General features: G+C 56.2%; 1 protein-coding gene across 1 annotated transcript in view; it reads right to left on the reverse strand.

The window, feature by feature from the left end:
- Positions 1–13150, reverse strand: part of LOC114665777 (CUB and sushi domain-containing protein 1-like) — a 299098-nt gene extending 285948 nt beyond the window's left edge. Inside the window, exon 1 of the mRNA XM_051919387.1 lies at positions 12382–13150. Coding sequence (XP_051775347.1) covers positions 12382–12448 — 67 coding nt within the window. The 5' untranslated portion in view covers positions 12449–13150. The remainder of the gene's footprint in view (positions 1–12381) is intronic.
- Between the last annotated feature and the right edge of the window lie 4412 nt (positions 13151–17562).

Genomic DNA, 17562 nt, shown 5'->3' on the forward strand with positions numbered 1-17562 from the left:
TTTAGGGACACCACACATCTTTGAGGCTCTCACAGGAAGCACCACAGAGACATGGAGAGGTCATGGGTGAGGCTTGAACCCGGGACGACGGCTCCATGAGGCTAAGCACTGCACTACCATGCTGCCCAGAAGGCACTGGGCATGGGTTTTGTGCCCTGCTAGGGCGCCATCTCTGTGGACTAACCGTGTCCTCTCCCCACCCAGTCCTGGGGTCCCACATGTGCATCCACCTGAGCAGCACACACTGCTGGTTGAATTTGAGTCCTCACTGTTGTCCTTGTCATCTGTCTGCCTGTCCATTACTGAGTGGGCACAAGAGAGGAGCCAACCCTAGAAGGTGTGCCAGGTCACCAGAGTGCTTAGTGGGTGAGGATACTGGCATCGGACCTGATCCCTCCCTCATTGTTCCCCATAGATGTCACCCAGGAGTTACAGTAGATGTGCCCGCTGTCAGTGAGCGCCCTGTGATGGACTGGGACTCTGCCAGGCTATGCCCAGTGGATGTGAGTCCCGGTAATGGCTGTCCTGAGTTTGTGTGACTGTCACTCTGGCTAATTGGTGTTTGACCTGCACCAGTGAAACTGGGGGTCTGTCTGAGTGCCCACCGTCAAAGAAGAAGAGAAAAAATGCCAAGACATGAAAGGTGGGCATCGAGCTGAAAAAGAAAGGAGAAAAAAAGAAAGAGACACAAGCTGTGGAGATGGAGGGGCCTGCAGGGCGAGGGTCTCAGCTGCAAGTCGAGGGGGAAACACGGCTTCTGTGGACGTCCTCGATGATTACAGTGGTGGTCCGGGTCGCAGGGTCACATGGAACAATCTGGACAGGGTCTGTCGACTGGCCTACTTAGGGACACCAATGACATGGGGGATGGGGGAATCATGCATAGAAAGTGATGGGGCCAGGATTTGAACGGAGACCCCTGGAGACCCCACGTGCCACCCCACACTGAGTCAGCAGATAAGCTGCAGTCCCCCGGGACTTTGACAATTTGACTTTGCGTTGTGCTGAATTCTGTACCCCGTCCCTCCGTCCCCCCGTCCCTCCGTCTGCCCCTTCATTATCCAAGTCCACGTGTCCAGAGCAGAGCACAGGGCAGGAGCAGCACCTGGACATGCCCACCAGGGCCAATTTAGTGTTGCCAGCCCACCTAACTGGCATGACTTTGAACTGTGGGGGGGAATCACAGCCCCCAGCGGAATCCCACCAGGAAAACACGCAAACTCCACACAGGGACACGAACTCGGGGGTCCTACGGGTGTCCTCAGTGCCCCTCCTGCACCTTTGTGTGTCTCAGCCAGTGCCAGTTGGCCCTGTGTGTGTGTCAGAGTGGACTGAAGTGCACAGAGCAGCAGCTCAAGGCTTTGGTGCCAGTCTGGGCACTTGGAGGGCCCTCGTCTGCTGGCCTTGGGGGGCCAAGGTAGTGGAGAAGACAGCGGAGTGTCACTCATCTCCTTCATGAGACCTCACTCACTCTCATTGTCACACACACACTCTGTCTCACTCTTCCTCTGTGAACCCCCAAGCTGCAGGTTTGCGGTGGCCAATGCAAATGGAGGGCAGTGGGCACCCACCTGGCAGGAAATGGCAGACTTTGCCTTGTAAAGTGTAAAGGATGGCACGGGAGAGTTTACAATAAGAATAGAGGATGCGAGGCGAGTGTAGTTGGCAGGACTGAGCAGCACAGCCAGCCTTCACCCAAATCCCACTCGTCCCTTCAGATTGCTTCTAAAGTCCCACAAAGTGGCCCTCAGGTTGGCACTGCATGCCACTGACTGGTCTGAACCTGCAGAGAGCACTTTACTGTGTTAGCCACTAGGGGGCCTCACCCCTTGGACATGGACATCACTAGTGAGATGACTCAACAAGTCATGTGCCAGGGGGGATGACTGGCACCAACGTCTCAGTGGTCTCATTGTGGTGGCCAGGTTGTGGTTGGTTCCTGCCTTGTGCCCAGTGCTATCAGGATACCCATGCACATAGATCAATGCAGGACATGGATGGTGTGGCAGGTTTGTCAAACTGTAAGCCCTGCCTGCTGAAGGGGCATTAATGTCTGCCATCTAATCCAGCTGGAGGCTGTTCAGAGGAGCGGCGGGACAGAAGACGAGGGGGCCGTGGGGGGCCGAGGCCGACTAGAGGAGCTTATCCACCGATTTGTTTCCCCTTTGAAGCCGCGCTCGCCAAAAGCTAATAAAGCCCATCTTGGCGCCGTGTGCAGGAAGTTCATTCCCCTAACGCTGTCGGCATTGTGCCAGCTCTGGGCTCGTTAGCGGGCTGCCACCAATAAGATGACACCAATGAGCGAGTGCTGGAAGGCAGCAACTTCTGTAACTGGGCCTTGTGAAGAGCCAGCCACAGTGCCAACAGTCCTGGGCAATGCCACCTTCAGCTCTGCTTCCAGGGGCCTTTTGAACTGTGCCCTGGTTCTGGCTCCAGTGCCCAGGCCAGTGTTACTTTGAGCTCCTAAGGGGCTCACGTGGGCACAGCACCCAGCACCTATTCAATGTCACAGGAAGGCAAAGCCAACCCAAGCAGCAAGCGGTGCCAGGCAGGAGGCGTCTCCAGATGAGCTGCCAGTTCACCATAGGGCTGACCTCACCTAACTCAGCAAGTGATGGAAACTGATGCCCAGTACAATACAGACTGGCACCACACCTCCTTGTGTTTCCTGAGTGCAGTTCCCTTGATGCCAGCCTGATGCCTAACAACATGCCCAGTTCAAGATCAGGTCTGAGAGTCCAAATTAATCAAAGGTGGCTGTTGATACTTTGCAAGGCCAGCCTTCATCTGGGACTGGGAAGGCCACCAGGGGACTGTAGGGGACGGCTGACACTCGACTGGCAGACCCCTGCAACGTGTCCAATGGAGGACTACGCTGGAGAGCAGGCAGCCAGGGGGCTCCACTGAGTCGGTGATGATATTAAGCAATGAGGGGCTTACCAGGTGATCCATACGGAATTCGGACTCATTTGGAGCGTAATGAGCAGCTGGCACCGCCGTGAGCTGCCATGGCGCGACACATAAATTCGTGTTTACTTGATTGCCATTCAAGGTGAACTCTGCCGCGTCTGAGAAATCAAATGAAATCACCGGCGTCACTTATTAGACATTCTCGCTGCGATTTCGATTTGCTTTGTTTTTTTTTTTTTCATAAACACATTTGACACGTTTCAGTTTCGGACCCCCGCGCTCATGAAGTCGGAATCCGTTAAACTGAAGGCCACCTGTCCGGCCACTCGTGACTCTCAAGTGACAATCGCGTCTGAAACAGCGGCAGTCAATGTTGTGGAGTGTCGTTCTAATCATTAAGGCGAGCAACACGCCAAATCAGAGGAGATTCCGTTACCAGTTTAGGGGGGTCCGGCAGCAAGGTGGGCAGAGGGAATGTCACATCAATCGACAACCCTTTAAACCCGCAGGCTTCAAATCCTCGAGTCGCCCCCCCCTGACACAAAGTAGAGCCCACCTTGGAGACCTAGGTGGCATACAGCGCCTTTCTCCGTTTAATGGAATAAATGGAACTCGAGCAGGGGGCTTGCCACATGACCGACTCGAAAGCTGAGCCTGACCACCAATATGCCCATCAATGATATAGCGCCTTTCACATCACAATCTCCATCTATCCTACACTTTATGGCGCCTTCACGTGTATCTCTGGGCCTGTGATATAGCGCCTTTCTCATCTCTGCCTATCTATGCCCTCAGGTGCCCCCCAGGTGTCTGCCCTGTGACTGCTTTTCCCCTTGTCAAGGTGTATCACGTGACTGGCACCTGCCCCCCTCCAGAGTGCACAAGAGGGCACTGCCATCAGGAACAGGATGGCAGCTCATCACGTTCAGCACCTGGCACAGAGGTGCCACTTCACTTCTTTGTTATTTTGTACCTGTGGCTCAGCCTTGGCCCTTATCTTCATTTTCAGTGGGCACAGCCCTGCAGCCCCCAAGTTCCCTGTCACAGCTGGCGGTCTTTGGCCTTCAGGATGTGCCCATCCTCAGTCCTGCGTCTCTGCACACCCCGGTGCCCCCACAGTCAGACGGCAGTTTTACCCCCTAGGCCCAGAAGCGGGCAGCTGATTGTCGGCCCGCCGTTGCTCATAACAGAAGCCACTCATAAAGTCGTTGGCGTCTCCGGCGGTCTTAACGAATGTTTTTCAGCTCTCGTCTCAAGTGTGTGCACTGGCGCTCGACGTGGGCCGACGGAGTTTACCAGAGGAGTGCTCGGCAGCGACTTCACGGCAACATTAGCGTTTGGGCAGCAATGCCTGTGCCATCTGTCAATAGGCAACTGGGTAACCGAGACATTCCTGGGTGCTGACACAACAGTGGGCAGGGTACAAGGATAATATGGAAGTGGGCAGCAGGAGTCACACTCATCACCAACGGGCACTCACTTAGAAAACAGCGAGTGGAGCGCCACCACCTGCACAGCCATTTATTATGAGCGGCCTGTGGACACACACGCATGAGATGGGTGACAACATTGACCCTGGCGGACAACCTCGCCAGTGCCAACAGGGACGTGGGCTTAGATGGACAACAGAGCTGATACACCTGCAGCTGCCAGGCATGCCAAATGAAATGTGTGAAGAAAGTCACTGGGAGAAAAGGGCAGAAAAAGTGAGGTGCCAGCCCTAATGAATGCCAGTCTCGGTGTGCCATGGGCAGAGCTGTGGATGGCCACACGCCTGAGTCTAAGCTGTACATCTACTTTTAAATATAGTGCCTTTCACTGCGAGTGCCACCACAAGCATAATGGGGGGTCTGTCCCTGCGTGGCTCAACAAACATACCCTGTGATTCTCCGCTTCCCGTGGCCACCGGTCACCATAACGGTCAGGTGAAAGGTTGGGGACAGAATGGCCTGAACAGCTGCTGCCTGCCCAGAGAGAGGGACGATCAAAATCATTGGAGCAAAGGACCCCCTGGAGTCCAGCATTCACCAGCTTCATGTGAGGAAGACAGCGGACGCCATCAAAGACTCGGACCTCCTGCTTCAGAGCCAGACCACGAGACGTCGACCATTCCTACAGTTGGCGCTTGCAGTTACCCCTCCAAACCACAAGATGGCCGCCTCTTAGTGGGCTTACAGCACCGCCATCGCTCCCCATGGCCTCCCAGCATGCACCTCACTTAGGCCCAAGACAGACATCTTCATGGAGACCCTGGAATGAGGACCACCTCCAGACACACTGCATGTCACGTGCACCCATGGCGTCATCGTTAGGCGTTAAAGGACGAAGCTTTGTCACCGGACCTGTGGCCCTCAAGCAGTGCACATGCGGACCTGTGGTGGGCCTCAGTGACGGTGACAATGTCCATCCAGCCCCCCCCCCAAAGCCACACATCTCCCCCTTCCAGCTGTATCTCTCCGCCTGTCTGTCCCTTCCTGAGCCGTCCATCCACTTTGTGCCCCCCGACTGAATCTGCAGCCCACCTCCACTCCTTCTGAGCAGAAGCAGACATCAGCTGGTGTGGCTGACTGACATGTCTTCATATAGCGCCTTTCATTGCTGTCTCATGGGCTGGTGAGCTCACGCTGGCTCCTCTTCCTTCCTGCCTGCCCTGCTCCTTCCCTGCCCAGTCAGTTGGCATCATTAATGGGCCAACAGCTGGCATGAAATCCATTGGGCATCCAGCATTGTTCAAAAGCTGCCTTTGCCCCTTGAGTGCCAACCCTCACCACAGTGTCACAATCCCCCTACTTCCCCCTGATGGCCTGCTGCTTGGAGAGTCACCCGCCCTCCTTTGGCCCCTCGATGCCCGCTGCTCTTTGCAAGCCTCTTCATCGCTCAGTTGCCATTTCAAGCCGTCACCAGTATGAGGGGCTGTGAGGGGCTAAAGGGGGCCACTCGACGGGCTCTCCGCTCCTGCCATCTACGCTCAAGGCGCTGGCATCTTGTAACGAGCGCAACTGGTGAGATTTGCATAATTTATTAGACCTCGTGGAGAAATGTGCTGATCTTCATCATGTCTACAATTATGCAAATGAGTCAATAACAGGCAAAAAATTAATTTCAAATAAACGACACTTTAAAGAAAGGCTCTTGTACAACGACATGTCGAGCTGAATGAGAACACCGACGTACACACGACAAGAACAGCCCTCTGGCAACCTGGGCACATATGGGGCATCTGTTGGGCAAACCAGTGCCACCCTGGCAGCACAATAACAATCAAATGGGCCTGTGCCCACACAAAGGAGCGCAGCTTTGAGGTTATGCCATAGTAAATTTGGCACAGAAACTTGAAAGCGCCCATCCAGGGCTGTGGGGCACAACTGTCATCGGGTGCAAGGCGGGAACAGCTGGAAGGCAAATACAGCTTAGCAATGCCAACCTGCATAACGGTGGACTGGGCGAGGGAGAACGTGCAAACTCCACGTGGGGTGGCACCTGAGACTGGGACCCGGGCCTCCTTATGGCACTGTGCCACCCACGTTTGGACCAACGAGGAGAAAGAGAGAGAGAAAAAAAAAACGTGAGGAGACAATCAGCTGTTAGGAAAGGCGCCGGTCACGCGACACCGAGAAGGCGCGCGCACAGGCATGAGCGGAGGAGGTGCGCGTGGACGCGCACGCACATGCACACGCCGAAATCGAACAAAACCAAAGGCGCTGTATTGAAAACAGAGGCCGAGTGAGTGCTTGGGGCGGGACTCGGTAGTTTGACGCGAGCACCTGACAGGTCATAGGGCGTATAGCGCCTTTCGGAGCCTTCTTGAAGTCTTTGGAAAGTTTGAATGAGTCGGCTGGCATTTCGGCGCCCGCCCCCTTTCTAAGCCCCGTGTGCAGCCCCTTTCTTTTCTCTCTCTCTCTCACGAGCCCCGTGATTGTCTGCTCGCGTCGGCCCAGGTGAGCACGCGCGCGCGCCCGCCCGCCCGCCCGCAGGTGCTGCCGGTGTGCCCGGCGGGCGCGCGGAGACGACAATGAGCGCTGACAGCCCCACGCCGCCGTCGCCGCTTTTGGCTTCTCTTGCCGGTCCCGCTTCTCTTCTTTGTTCTTTCAATAAACGCTCATCCGGTAATACAATCAGACATGCCAGCCGCCTGTGAATCAAACATCCGCTCGAGCAAATGCTGCATGAAATCTTCAAAGTGTCACTCAGGGATGCCATTTCAAAAAAAAGAACAGAAAATGATCTTTAATGCCGCGTGCCGGTAATGTGACTGTTCCGGGGAGGGTGGCCTGGAAAGCAGCGGATCAACGGCGGCTGGACGAGGGTCGGCAGAAGGGCATCTCAAAGCGAGAAGAGGCCAAAGAAACGAGCTGCCAGTGGTCAGACCCCACAAGCCCCTCACACCGGCTGGGCTTCGGCCACTTGGGGACAAGGGCCTGGCGCCGCCTACAGAATGAACCGGCTCTGCCGCCTTGGCACAGAAGTGGGCACGCCGACTCTTTACTCCCCATTGGTCAATGAGGCTCAGATGGGGGGGGGGCATAAACACGGGATCAGGTGAGAGCAGACCCCCCCCCCCCCAAGTACAAGGCCGGGAGACCAAATGTGTGCCTTGATGCCAGTTCACTGCGAACAGAGCCCATCACAGCACTGTCCTGAAGGAATGCCAGTCCATGATTGGGCACTCCGACATTACCAACAATGGTCAGCTCTGTATGGCTTAGAGTTAAACAAGAGGGCACCAATTGCTGTGCCATCCTCTGACAGTAATCATTCATCAATATGTGCTAATTTTACAAATGAGACTGGCCCTGGGTTCAAATGCCAGCGTGGCCAGGCCCTGTGGCACACTCGGTTTTCTTGCAACATGCCACGGTCCTGCGGGTGTGGCGCTCTCCTGACCCAACGTGCCATGTGCGTGATGGACAAGCGTCCTGGCTGGGTCGGTCCCTATCTTCTGCACCCACCCACACTCACATAGCCCACTCCACTGGTGCCCCTTGGCCTGTACACTCCTCAAAGACCCTCAGACTGGCAGCACCTTTCACAATTCACTTTTACAAACCCACTGGAGTAGCCGTGCATTTTCATGACATGACTTGCCAGGAGCAGCGGGCCGGCGACACTGAGGGGCTCTGCAGGGCTGGCATCCCATCCGTGGCACAGGGGGCATGAGTGACATGAATGATGGACTGGGGCTTATTAATTGATGGAAAGGCAGAGATGGCTGGACAGCTAGACAGACCAACCGAGTAACTGTCAGATGGGCACACAAGCAGCTTCAGAAGCCCCCCATTCTTACACAGCTGGCCATCACATCCCCTAATTCATGAGAATCAGTGGGCCACTCCTTCAACGGGCTCCCTGCTCATCAGGTGGGTCGGCCATTTCTCTTCATTTCACTTCTCATGATAACCGTGAAGGTTGGCACTCTTCATACTAATGCCCCTCGCCAACTGCCCATCCTCTCCCTCCTCTTTGATACAGGGCGTTATCAAAAGGGCACCAGTTGGGCAGAGGCTCCTGCACCACAACTACTGTACACCAAATAACAAAGTCTCTGGGGGGGTGCCATCTCCCATGAGCATCCAACAAGGGTGGGTGGGGGCATCAGATTACACAAAGCACAGCCCGCTGCAGCGAGTATGGTCACCAGTGAGCAGGAGTGCCAGGCCGGGCCAATGGTGGTGGGGGGCACACATCAGTGGGTGTGGATGAATTTGACCAGCAGAGGTGCCCACTGCCCAGGTCAGGCGGTTTATCCCTTTACTCACAGAGGCTGTGCCCATGGCCCGGGTGGCTTTCCAGGCAGGTGAGGGGTTAACGGCACAAAGTTCAGTCTTCTCAATGAACATGTGGCACTCGAGGCAGGAGAAGAGCAGACAGCTGGCATGAAACCTGGGACCCTAATTAGCCGCCAAGACAAACACTCGGCTCGTCTCTATGGGAACGGGTCAACGACGAGCTTTCATCGGCCCAAATCCTCACAATCCAAGATGATCTCAAAGTTTGGGAACAAGGAGCGGATGGCGACCACCACAGCCGGTGGTCCGGAAGCACGGACACCAATGTGTGAATATCACCCTTTTGCCAGTCCTCCTAGTGCCCCCAGAGGTGCCATTACACTACGGTGCAGGGTGATGCACATGTAACTGGGGCTTTGCTCATTCCTTCGTCTTGTCAATCCAGGGAACCTGAAGGCCACATGGGGCACAACGCCAGACAGATGCCAGTGCACTGCACTCCCTCACACTGTGCCACTTTTGAAATCAGCCAACTCGTGTGGACGCAGAAGAACATGTAGAGCCCACCTGGAGGGTAAGAGGGCTGAGATTTGAACTCGGGCTCGGTGAGGCGGCAGCGCCAACCACTGGGCCACATTGTAACACCTGGAGATACGATATGGCGCCTTGCTGAGTGAACACTGCCTTAGGGGGTCTTGCAGGTACATTGCTGCCAAGCCCAGTGTCTCATTCTGGGTGACACAGAGTGCCAGTGCCAGCTTGTTGGCAGTCCAACATTTCAACTGCTCCTATTCATCTCGAAAGCCATGACATCAGAAGACTGGCACTTATTAAGAGCAATTCCTCCTTGATGGCCATCATGGCACTTTTTGCTTGTGATTGGCCCCATGAGAAGATCAGTAAGATGCCATTCTCCCTGGCACTTGCACAGCCCAATGCCCTTAAGGATGTGTGGGCAGAGTGCTGAGCCCGTCAGGTGTGCCCGCGCAGTGGCCCTGCAGTGGTCTGTTCAGATTTGTCATCTTGAGGGACGAGGACCACGCTGTAGGGTACAAGGCGACCTCTCCATGGCCGATGTGCCAACTCAGATGTGGCCGACAGGCGGCATATTAAAGAGAGGAAAGCCTGGTGTCCGACAGCGAGGGTCTCCTCAGCGACCACCTCAAAAAAAAAAACAACCAAATACATAGCTATGTATATATAGCGCCTGTCTGTCCCTCTGCTTATCCCCGCCAAAGTCACTGCTGTCACCGAGCACCGAAAGTAGGCGACAGAAGCCAAGCGAGCGTCGAGAAGTGCAGAAATGCAAAGCGCGGTGAACGCGTGAGTCACCGGTGCACCTCGTCAGTGCCACCAGGCTGTGCCAATTAGCACTTGGCAAATGGAGACGAAGGCTCAGAACAGAACAGAGACGCGTGCCGTGAGCCAAGGGGCTCGTCGAGGAGAGGGCATGGCGACAAAGCGGGGCCCCGGTGCTCCCCATCCTGGTATGCACGCGGACAGCGGCGTGCCAACGTGTGCCACGCGGCCTGATCAAATGAGATTAACTGCAGCTCGTCCTCTGAACATGAAGAGCAGCCGTCATTGTCATTAAGCGTGAGAACGCAGCTGTGACACAACTAATGAGCAAACTGGTGGCGTCACCCGCGGAATGCCCAGTCCCCGTCACACATGAAAGAGAAACGGGGGGCACTGCCAAAGACCAAAGGTGCGCGTGCTCGAACGTTTAACAGCGCCGTCTGACCGGCTTGATCCAGTCTCGGGGCACCGGGCGCAAGGCAGGACCCGAGTCTGGACGGGCGCCATTACGTCAGAGGAGCACCTATAGGAGCACGGGAAGGTGACACTGGGCCAGCGCGAGGAAGGCGTTGATGGTTGGCACCAGACTCGGGCCACTTAAGGGACAGGCGACAACGCGCTAGAGAGGACCGAGGCGGGGCACCGCGGCCGACACGCGCCTTCCCGAGTTTGTGACCTACAGGTGCGCGGCAAAGGGACAGTGACAAGTGCGCCCATGAGTGCCTGATGGCAGAGATTAGTGGCAAATAAAAAAGCAACGGAAAGTGGAGAAGGATGAGGAGGATGAAGATACTAATAGTGGATCGCACTCCATATACACATTTGTGACTCCAGGGGCGTCACCAGCTTCAACACTTATTAGGGGCTTTGCCCCCTACACCCCCCAATGCTATTACTTCAATATAAGTGTGAGATGGAAAACTCGGAGGGATTGAGCCCCCCGTGCGCGGGGCTTTCACGGGTGGTCAGAAGGGCTGGACACCTGAGAATAGGAGCTGAAGGGCCTCCTACAAGCACGACGCCCACCACTGAGTGACACCTTTGTGGCACAGCGCTTATGGCACTTTGTTGTCGCATCTCCAGCAGGCGCCAGTGTCACAAGTTTCTCCTGGCAGCGCAGATGATCGCCGATCCTGACCCCTTGGCACGTGACACCAGTCCACCATGCCCTTCTCAAGTCTCCATGCCCGCTCTATTTGATCCGCATTCTCGCGATCCGGTTTCAGCTCCTAATTTGCGTCCAGTTTCCGGGTTGGGGGGGAATGGTGCAACTGGTCCTGGTTCAGACCTTCCATTGTCAGAGAGGGTGCACAACTTCTAATGTGCCATCAGTGGTCCCGGAGTGGCCCAGTCACTGTGAACTGGTGTCTCAGGCCGGCGGGGCAGTCGCCCTCATACCCGGTGCTGTCCAGGTGGGCTCCAGTTGTCCCCATTTGCAGCATTGGGCTGAGCGGAGCCGATGATGGTCCCTGTCATTGGCTAAATAAATCAAGAAGAAGAAGACTGATAAGGTCCCGGCCGATGCCAACCCCCAGGTTCGCCCGCCCCGTTTCATCCGGGCAGCTCCTGTCCTGCTCCAGCGTGACGCTCCCTGCACTTGGAACGACTTGTCGGCCGGTGGAGCCTGGCGGGCGCTATATCAAGTGGCGCGGCCCCGATCCGGAGTGCAGCAGGAATGTGAACGGCCGATCACTGGCTTGACTCCGCTTCCCTGGTGCACGCGCCCTCGCGCTCCCGCCTCGTGACAGACACAAGCCTGCGTAGAATCGGAAGTTGAACTCCAGCCAGATGACTCAAAGGCCCCTTCAGTGTGGCGGTGGCACGAAGAACGGCGCTTGTGTGAATGTGAACAACGAGCCGCAGAGCCCAGCGGGTCCCGTGCGCTTACGTAAAGGCCGACCTTGGCGTCCGCCGTGCCCGATGCTGAGGGGTCTGCCCGGGTGTGACGAGTGGCACGTGCGTCCGGGGACCAACCCGGCAGCGCTCGTCTCAAGTACCCCGAGCCCCGCGTTGATTTTGTGTCACCCAAGTTTTGAGAGCGCCTTATCTTCTGGTGGTATTGGGGGGGGGCGGGGGCAGCGGCGACGCCGTCCGCAGTTTCGGCTGCGAGCACCATCTCATTACCATTGCCGAGGGCTTCCCTGGACTGGCACGAGCCCGTTGAGGCGGACCTGGCGTTTGAACCCCCGGTGAGCCGAGCCGTGGCGGCGGGCACAATCACAAGTTCCTCCGACACGAAGACCAATGTCACCTCGTCAACGGTGCGACAGCCGCCCCGCCAGCCGAGCAGACGCAAGTTTTGAACCCATGCAGGTAAACCGCGGAGCGGGTGTCACGGCGCCCGAAGCCCAGGCAGCATCGCCACGGCGACAAAAGCCAGAGATGCCCAGAGAAGCACATTCGGGGGGTCGATCGGTCAATGCCAATGCGATGCCTCCAAACTTACCGTTCGCTGCAATGACGAGTCCTGCGAGGAGAAGCAGCGGAGCCCCGAGTCTCCTCCGCGCAGTCATGTCTATTGCTGCTATTCCACACGGCCGCTGTGATTTGGATTTTCTCTTTTCTTTCCGTTGCCCGCGTCCTCCTTCGGTTGTCAGAGATCACAAAAGCCCATCCAGCAGCTCCCGCTTCGGCAAAGGGACGTGACGCCTGTGCTGCAGGGAATCGCCTCGATCAGCTCTCATAGCATCGGCGAGCGCCACTGCGGAGATCCGGCAAGGCAGCGCGGAGCGGAGCGGGGAGGCAGAGGCAGAGGCGGTCTTCATCCGGCGAGCGACACACACGCACTGTGTTCGGGGGAACGGGAGCGGCGAGAAAAAAAAAAAAAAAAAAAAAAAAAGGCAGCAGAGGCGAGCCGCTCAGGCGGCGGCGCTACCAGTAGAAGGAGCTGCTGGACTCAACCATCGTCGGCGCGCAGGGGAAGGGAAGCAGATGGAGAGTCGGAGCTGCAACTTCGCAGGCGACGTCAACCTTCTCCCTCCCAGGCTGAGAAAACACCTAGCGGGTTCAAATGAGCGAGCGAGCGAGCGAGAGAGAGAGAGAGCGGCTCCCGCCTGCCAGCAGACGACACCGTGTGCGTGACACGCGAAATCAGCGCTCCGGGCTCGCCTCACTCCGCTCCCCGGCCGTCCATTGGCTGCTGCGGCTGCTGCGGCTGCGGCTGAGAGAACACAAAGCCGACTTGGCCGAGCGGATCATCGACTCTTCATGCGCACCTTTGCATTTTTTAACAGAAGCGCCGAGTCAGGGCTCGTCTCATCGCGCGAAACTTGTACGGGACCGAAACACACACACACACACACACAGACCGGGCCAATCGGATCTGGGGCTTCAATCGGCATGCGGCACATATCGATACACGTCATCGACAGGACACTCGATACTCTCTGAAACGCCTCCGCCACCTCTCATCGGCCCTGAGACCCTCGGAGGGCGACGAGCTGTTGCAGCCTTTCATCAGAGGAATCCCAAGTCCGTGACCGAGGCGCGTGCATGTGCGGCAGGGCGTCCCTTCTAGGATTGGCACCTGCTTGGCGCGCGCCTGTTGCCTAGCGAATCTCACACGGGCGCGCGCGCACGCTCACTCTTCCTCTTGTTGGGTGACTGAAACAGCAATGGACGGGGGTTCAAATGAGCGTGCCCGCGCAGGCCCCCACGGGATGGCTGTTTTGGTCGCCGTTGGACTTGAGACCCTTGAAATGTCGTGTGCTGAACGCGCCCACCACCACAGACACCACAGACTCTCCGGAGTTCAAAATCGAGATCTTCGTTATTCATTTGATTGCGTGGATTACTGAAAAGGCCGTTCGTGTCAGAGGCTCCGTCCACTCTCAACGCGATGACTAAGTGACAAATTCGAAGGTGGCTTTTAAAAGCACGCCAGACTGTCACATTCACAGCCTTCTTTCAGAAATCAAGTCTTGTCGGGGGGTGGGGTGGGGTAATTGCGTGCGGTTTTTCTTTCTTATTTTAATTACTCAATGAAGCCCCCGCAGTTCTTAACAGTCAGAGTCCCGCAATCGACGGCTGCGCCCCCGACGCCCCCCGTGTGTGTCTCTTCGGCGCCCAAGTTGTGTAACACTGCGCAGGAGGCGCCGACTGCAGACGAGGCTCGCGTGAGCGCCACTCCGGACAGCGCGCGGCTTCAAGCGCGTGACTCTGCTGCCATCTACAGGCAGACTTGCGCCAAGCACTGAACGGGCGCCGCGCATGAGCAGTCGGGCCGCGGAGGTTCAAACGTCTCCGACTTCAAAGTGCCGCTGCACAAGCTCGGCTCGTTCTTCAAAGTGCAGGCTGACAGGCGTGACGGTGAACTTGAAGTTGGCACATGCATAAATAAAACGGGCATTGGGACCTGAATATGTGCCCAAGTTCGAGGACAGCGACCTGCTATCATGAAAGGCGCTAGATTAGATGGACTAAAGGTGACTTTTTCAGCAGACATTTTGTTGCCAGTCTGTTATGCCACATAAAGCTGGCTGTTGCTGTGGCCGTGTGGCACACTGAGATGGCCTTCTTCTTCTAATGTGGTCAAGCCGTGACGTGACCGTCCCTTCTGCTCCTGTGACTCTCGGTGTCCTCGGCCTCGTCTGTGATTTCCGTTGTGCCTCCTACTCTGCGGCTCTTCTGTTTGGCGGTGCCCATCTCTAATATTCTCAGATATCAAGGCTTGCAGCTGCCGGTGACTTGCAGGAGGGCTGCCACGTAGCAGATGGCCTTTGGCACTGAACTGGGCACATTGCAGGCTTCATGCCGTATTGAGTGTCGGGGCCTAACAAAGCCGCTGCCCCCAAAGAAGAAGGACAGTAAGCAAGCTTTGCTTTAATATAGCGCCTTTGCACAAACACTGGCAGCTCCCTCTCCAGCCACGAGAGGGCTGCACTGCCCTGGCCAATTCATTCATGCAGGACACCTGGACAAGACCCCCCAAAACGATCGAAAGGGTGTGTCATTCCAATAGAGGGCAGAAGTGTTCAGAGGCTCAAAGACCCCCAAGCTGCCCTTCAGGTGGACTTCCTACTGCCAATCCATAGAGCATTCAGTGGCACAGCCAGCAGGTGGCGAGCTCTCTGCCACCACACCAAGTGTAAAGTACAGGGGTGATGCCAACATGCACAGGGAAGGGGGGAGGCGGAGGCAGATATTAAGGTGTGAGGATTCCCAAAAAAGTCAAGTCACCCCTCCTCAGCCTGAGGGGCTTGTCTGGTCACGTGACCCGCAATGTGCTGCCGAAAGGCGCTACATCTGCTGAAGCCCTGGCCTGGCACTCATATGGCGCACCACAGTCTCATTAGGTGCCGCTGTGCTGCCGGCTGCCTCATTAATGCTAATTAATTCCAGCTTGGAAAACATTTGCTGGCTCTTGTCTAATTGGCATCGCTTTGGGGTGTGCCCAACATGAGTGTGCCGGTTAATCACCTTTAATCCACTCTGAATTCCAAAGCTTTCACAATAAAACCCCCCCCAAACCCGTTCCGCCCGTATCGTGCCAAAGGCTCAACAAGGCATCCTTTGGGTGGTTCTCTGTCTGTCCTGTTTGGTCACCGGCGCTGGCCCCTGAAAAGCAACATGGCAACGGGCACGGAGAAGTCACATGAGGGGGGGCACCTTATCGCTGGCCTTAATCAACCTCATGACCACAAAGCACGTGAGGGGGCACCGACCCTGAAATGAGGGGGTCTTCGAGTGAAGACGTGCCGGTGGGCTACAGGAATTCTGTGTGGGATGTGGTGTGGCCTGCATGCCAACAGAGGGCGCCATCAAGCCTGAGGCCTCCTAGTAGTTAACTGGGGTCTGAATGGACTGCAGGGGGCGCCCTTGAGCCCAGAACAAGGTAGGGAAGCCAAAGTAATTCATTAAAGAGCAGACAGAAAGTCAAGGAGGAGCACCGCAAAGTGCCAATCTAGCACGTGCCCTGGCTGCCAGGCTGTGCCACTCACTCTCAGACCTTTTGTCCCTTAAAGCCACTTGGGTGTCACTTCTGGCCACGTCCCAAAGGTCAGTTGTAGATTTGGGGGTGGCAAGCTGCTCCTAGTGGCCACTGGTGTTCCTGCACCCCTCATCCCCCCATTAGTCTTCAAGCATCGGGCCCTCCGGGTCAGTGGTCACTGGCCTGGTCCTCAAGCACCCCCATGTGGACAGGTGCTGCCACTGCCACCATATTTCCCTTGACCTATGGTGACTGTCCCCTAGTGTCCTGAGTGAGTATGGCATCAGCTCACCCTCTCTTTCCACAGTGGTGCCCTTCTGTGGAGCCATGCCATTACATGCACTGCCCCCTGGTGGGTACCAACTATACATAGCATGCACATTAAAAACTGGCATCATCCAAGACAAGGTGATGGGGGCAGGAGCCTGTCCTGGCAGTACTGGGCACAAGGTGGGAATGGACTTTGGAGGGGGTGCCCATGCATTGCAGGGCCCACAAACGCAGATGCCAACATGGGCCAGTTCGGAATTGGCAAGCAGCCTAAGCTGCATGAGGGGCACAACTTGGCCAGTCAGCAGGGTGATAACACCTCTGCCCAGGTGTCTCCCATGGCACCCCATTGGGACACTGAGTGACCAATTCACCATTAACTTGTCCTCAAGAGCAGAGTATGAAGTGGAAACTGAAAGGCGCTATATAAGATTAATCTGTAAATTGACCACGTGAAGTGGCAAAGCCACTGCTGCCTGACAAGCCTCAGTCCCGGGTTCAAGTGCCTTGGCCCTGCCATGTTCAGAGATGGCCACTCATGCCAAGCTGGTGTCTGCGTGGAAATGCTGCACATCAGTGGGCCTGCGTCCCACCCCCTTGTGATGCCATATTGCCAAGCAAGTTCAGAAAGTGACAACCTAAGTACAAAATAGTGGTTGTGCCCCCCCCCCCCACTGTGCCCAATTTAAGCCCACACCATTTATGAGGAATTCTGTGGCAGATGAGGGACTTCATGGCACCCAAGCAAGGTGGGCACACTGAATGGACTCTGCATCTGTTGGTCATAAGTCTTGAATTTGACGATGAAGCCGGTCATGCCACTCCTCATCACAACGTCACCATCTAACTTGCCACCTTTTTGGTTTCATCCATTGCCCCTTGGAGCTTTCAAATTTGACATTAATGTCCCACCACCCGGGACCCTGCACTCCCAGAAGCCTCCAGCAGAGGGTGCTGCAGGGGTCCCTACACTCTTGGCACACACATGCCAATGTGAATCTTGGGTATGACTGCAGGGCTACAAGGAGTTGGTGAGTGAAGGGGTGCAGATGACAAGTGCCCACCCAGCGGGGTGATCCCACTTCTCCCACCAATCGTACCTCCTGTTCAATGTCTGACATGTCTGGGACTGAAATGACAAGTGAATGACGTGGCGGGGGTGAAACTGTCGCGGTTCAAGCCCTGGCCTGTGTGGGTTTGGCAGGGCTCCACTCTGGATGCCCACACTTGACAAGGGGTTGCTGTGGGAGACTGGAATGGCCCCAGTAGGACGAGATGGGCAGCGGGCAGAGTGACCCTGATCTGTACTCAATCAGGGAGGCCTGCCATCTTTGGCTCATCTGGACCTTACCACTTGCCAATCAAGTCACTCATTGCCCATTGTAGAAGACTCCAAGACCTAAGTGGCATGTGCCAGTCCTGCACTCC

The sequence above is a fragment of the Erpetoichthys calabaricus genome, chromosome 15 (genome assembly GCF_900747795.2).
Source record: "Erpetoichthys calabaricus chromosome 15, fErpCal1.3, whole genome shotgun sequence".
In the NCBI taxonomy this organism is placed as follows: Eukaryota; Metazoa; Chordata; class Cladistia; order Polypteriformes; family Polypteridae; genus Erpetoichthys; species Erpetoichthys calabaricus.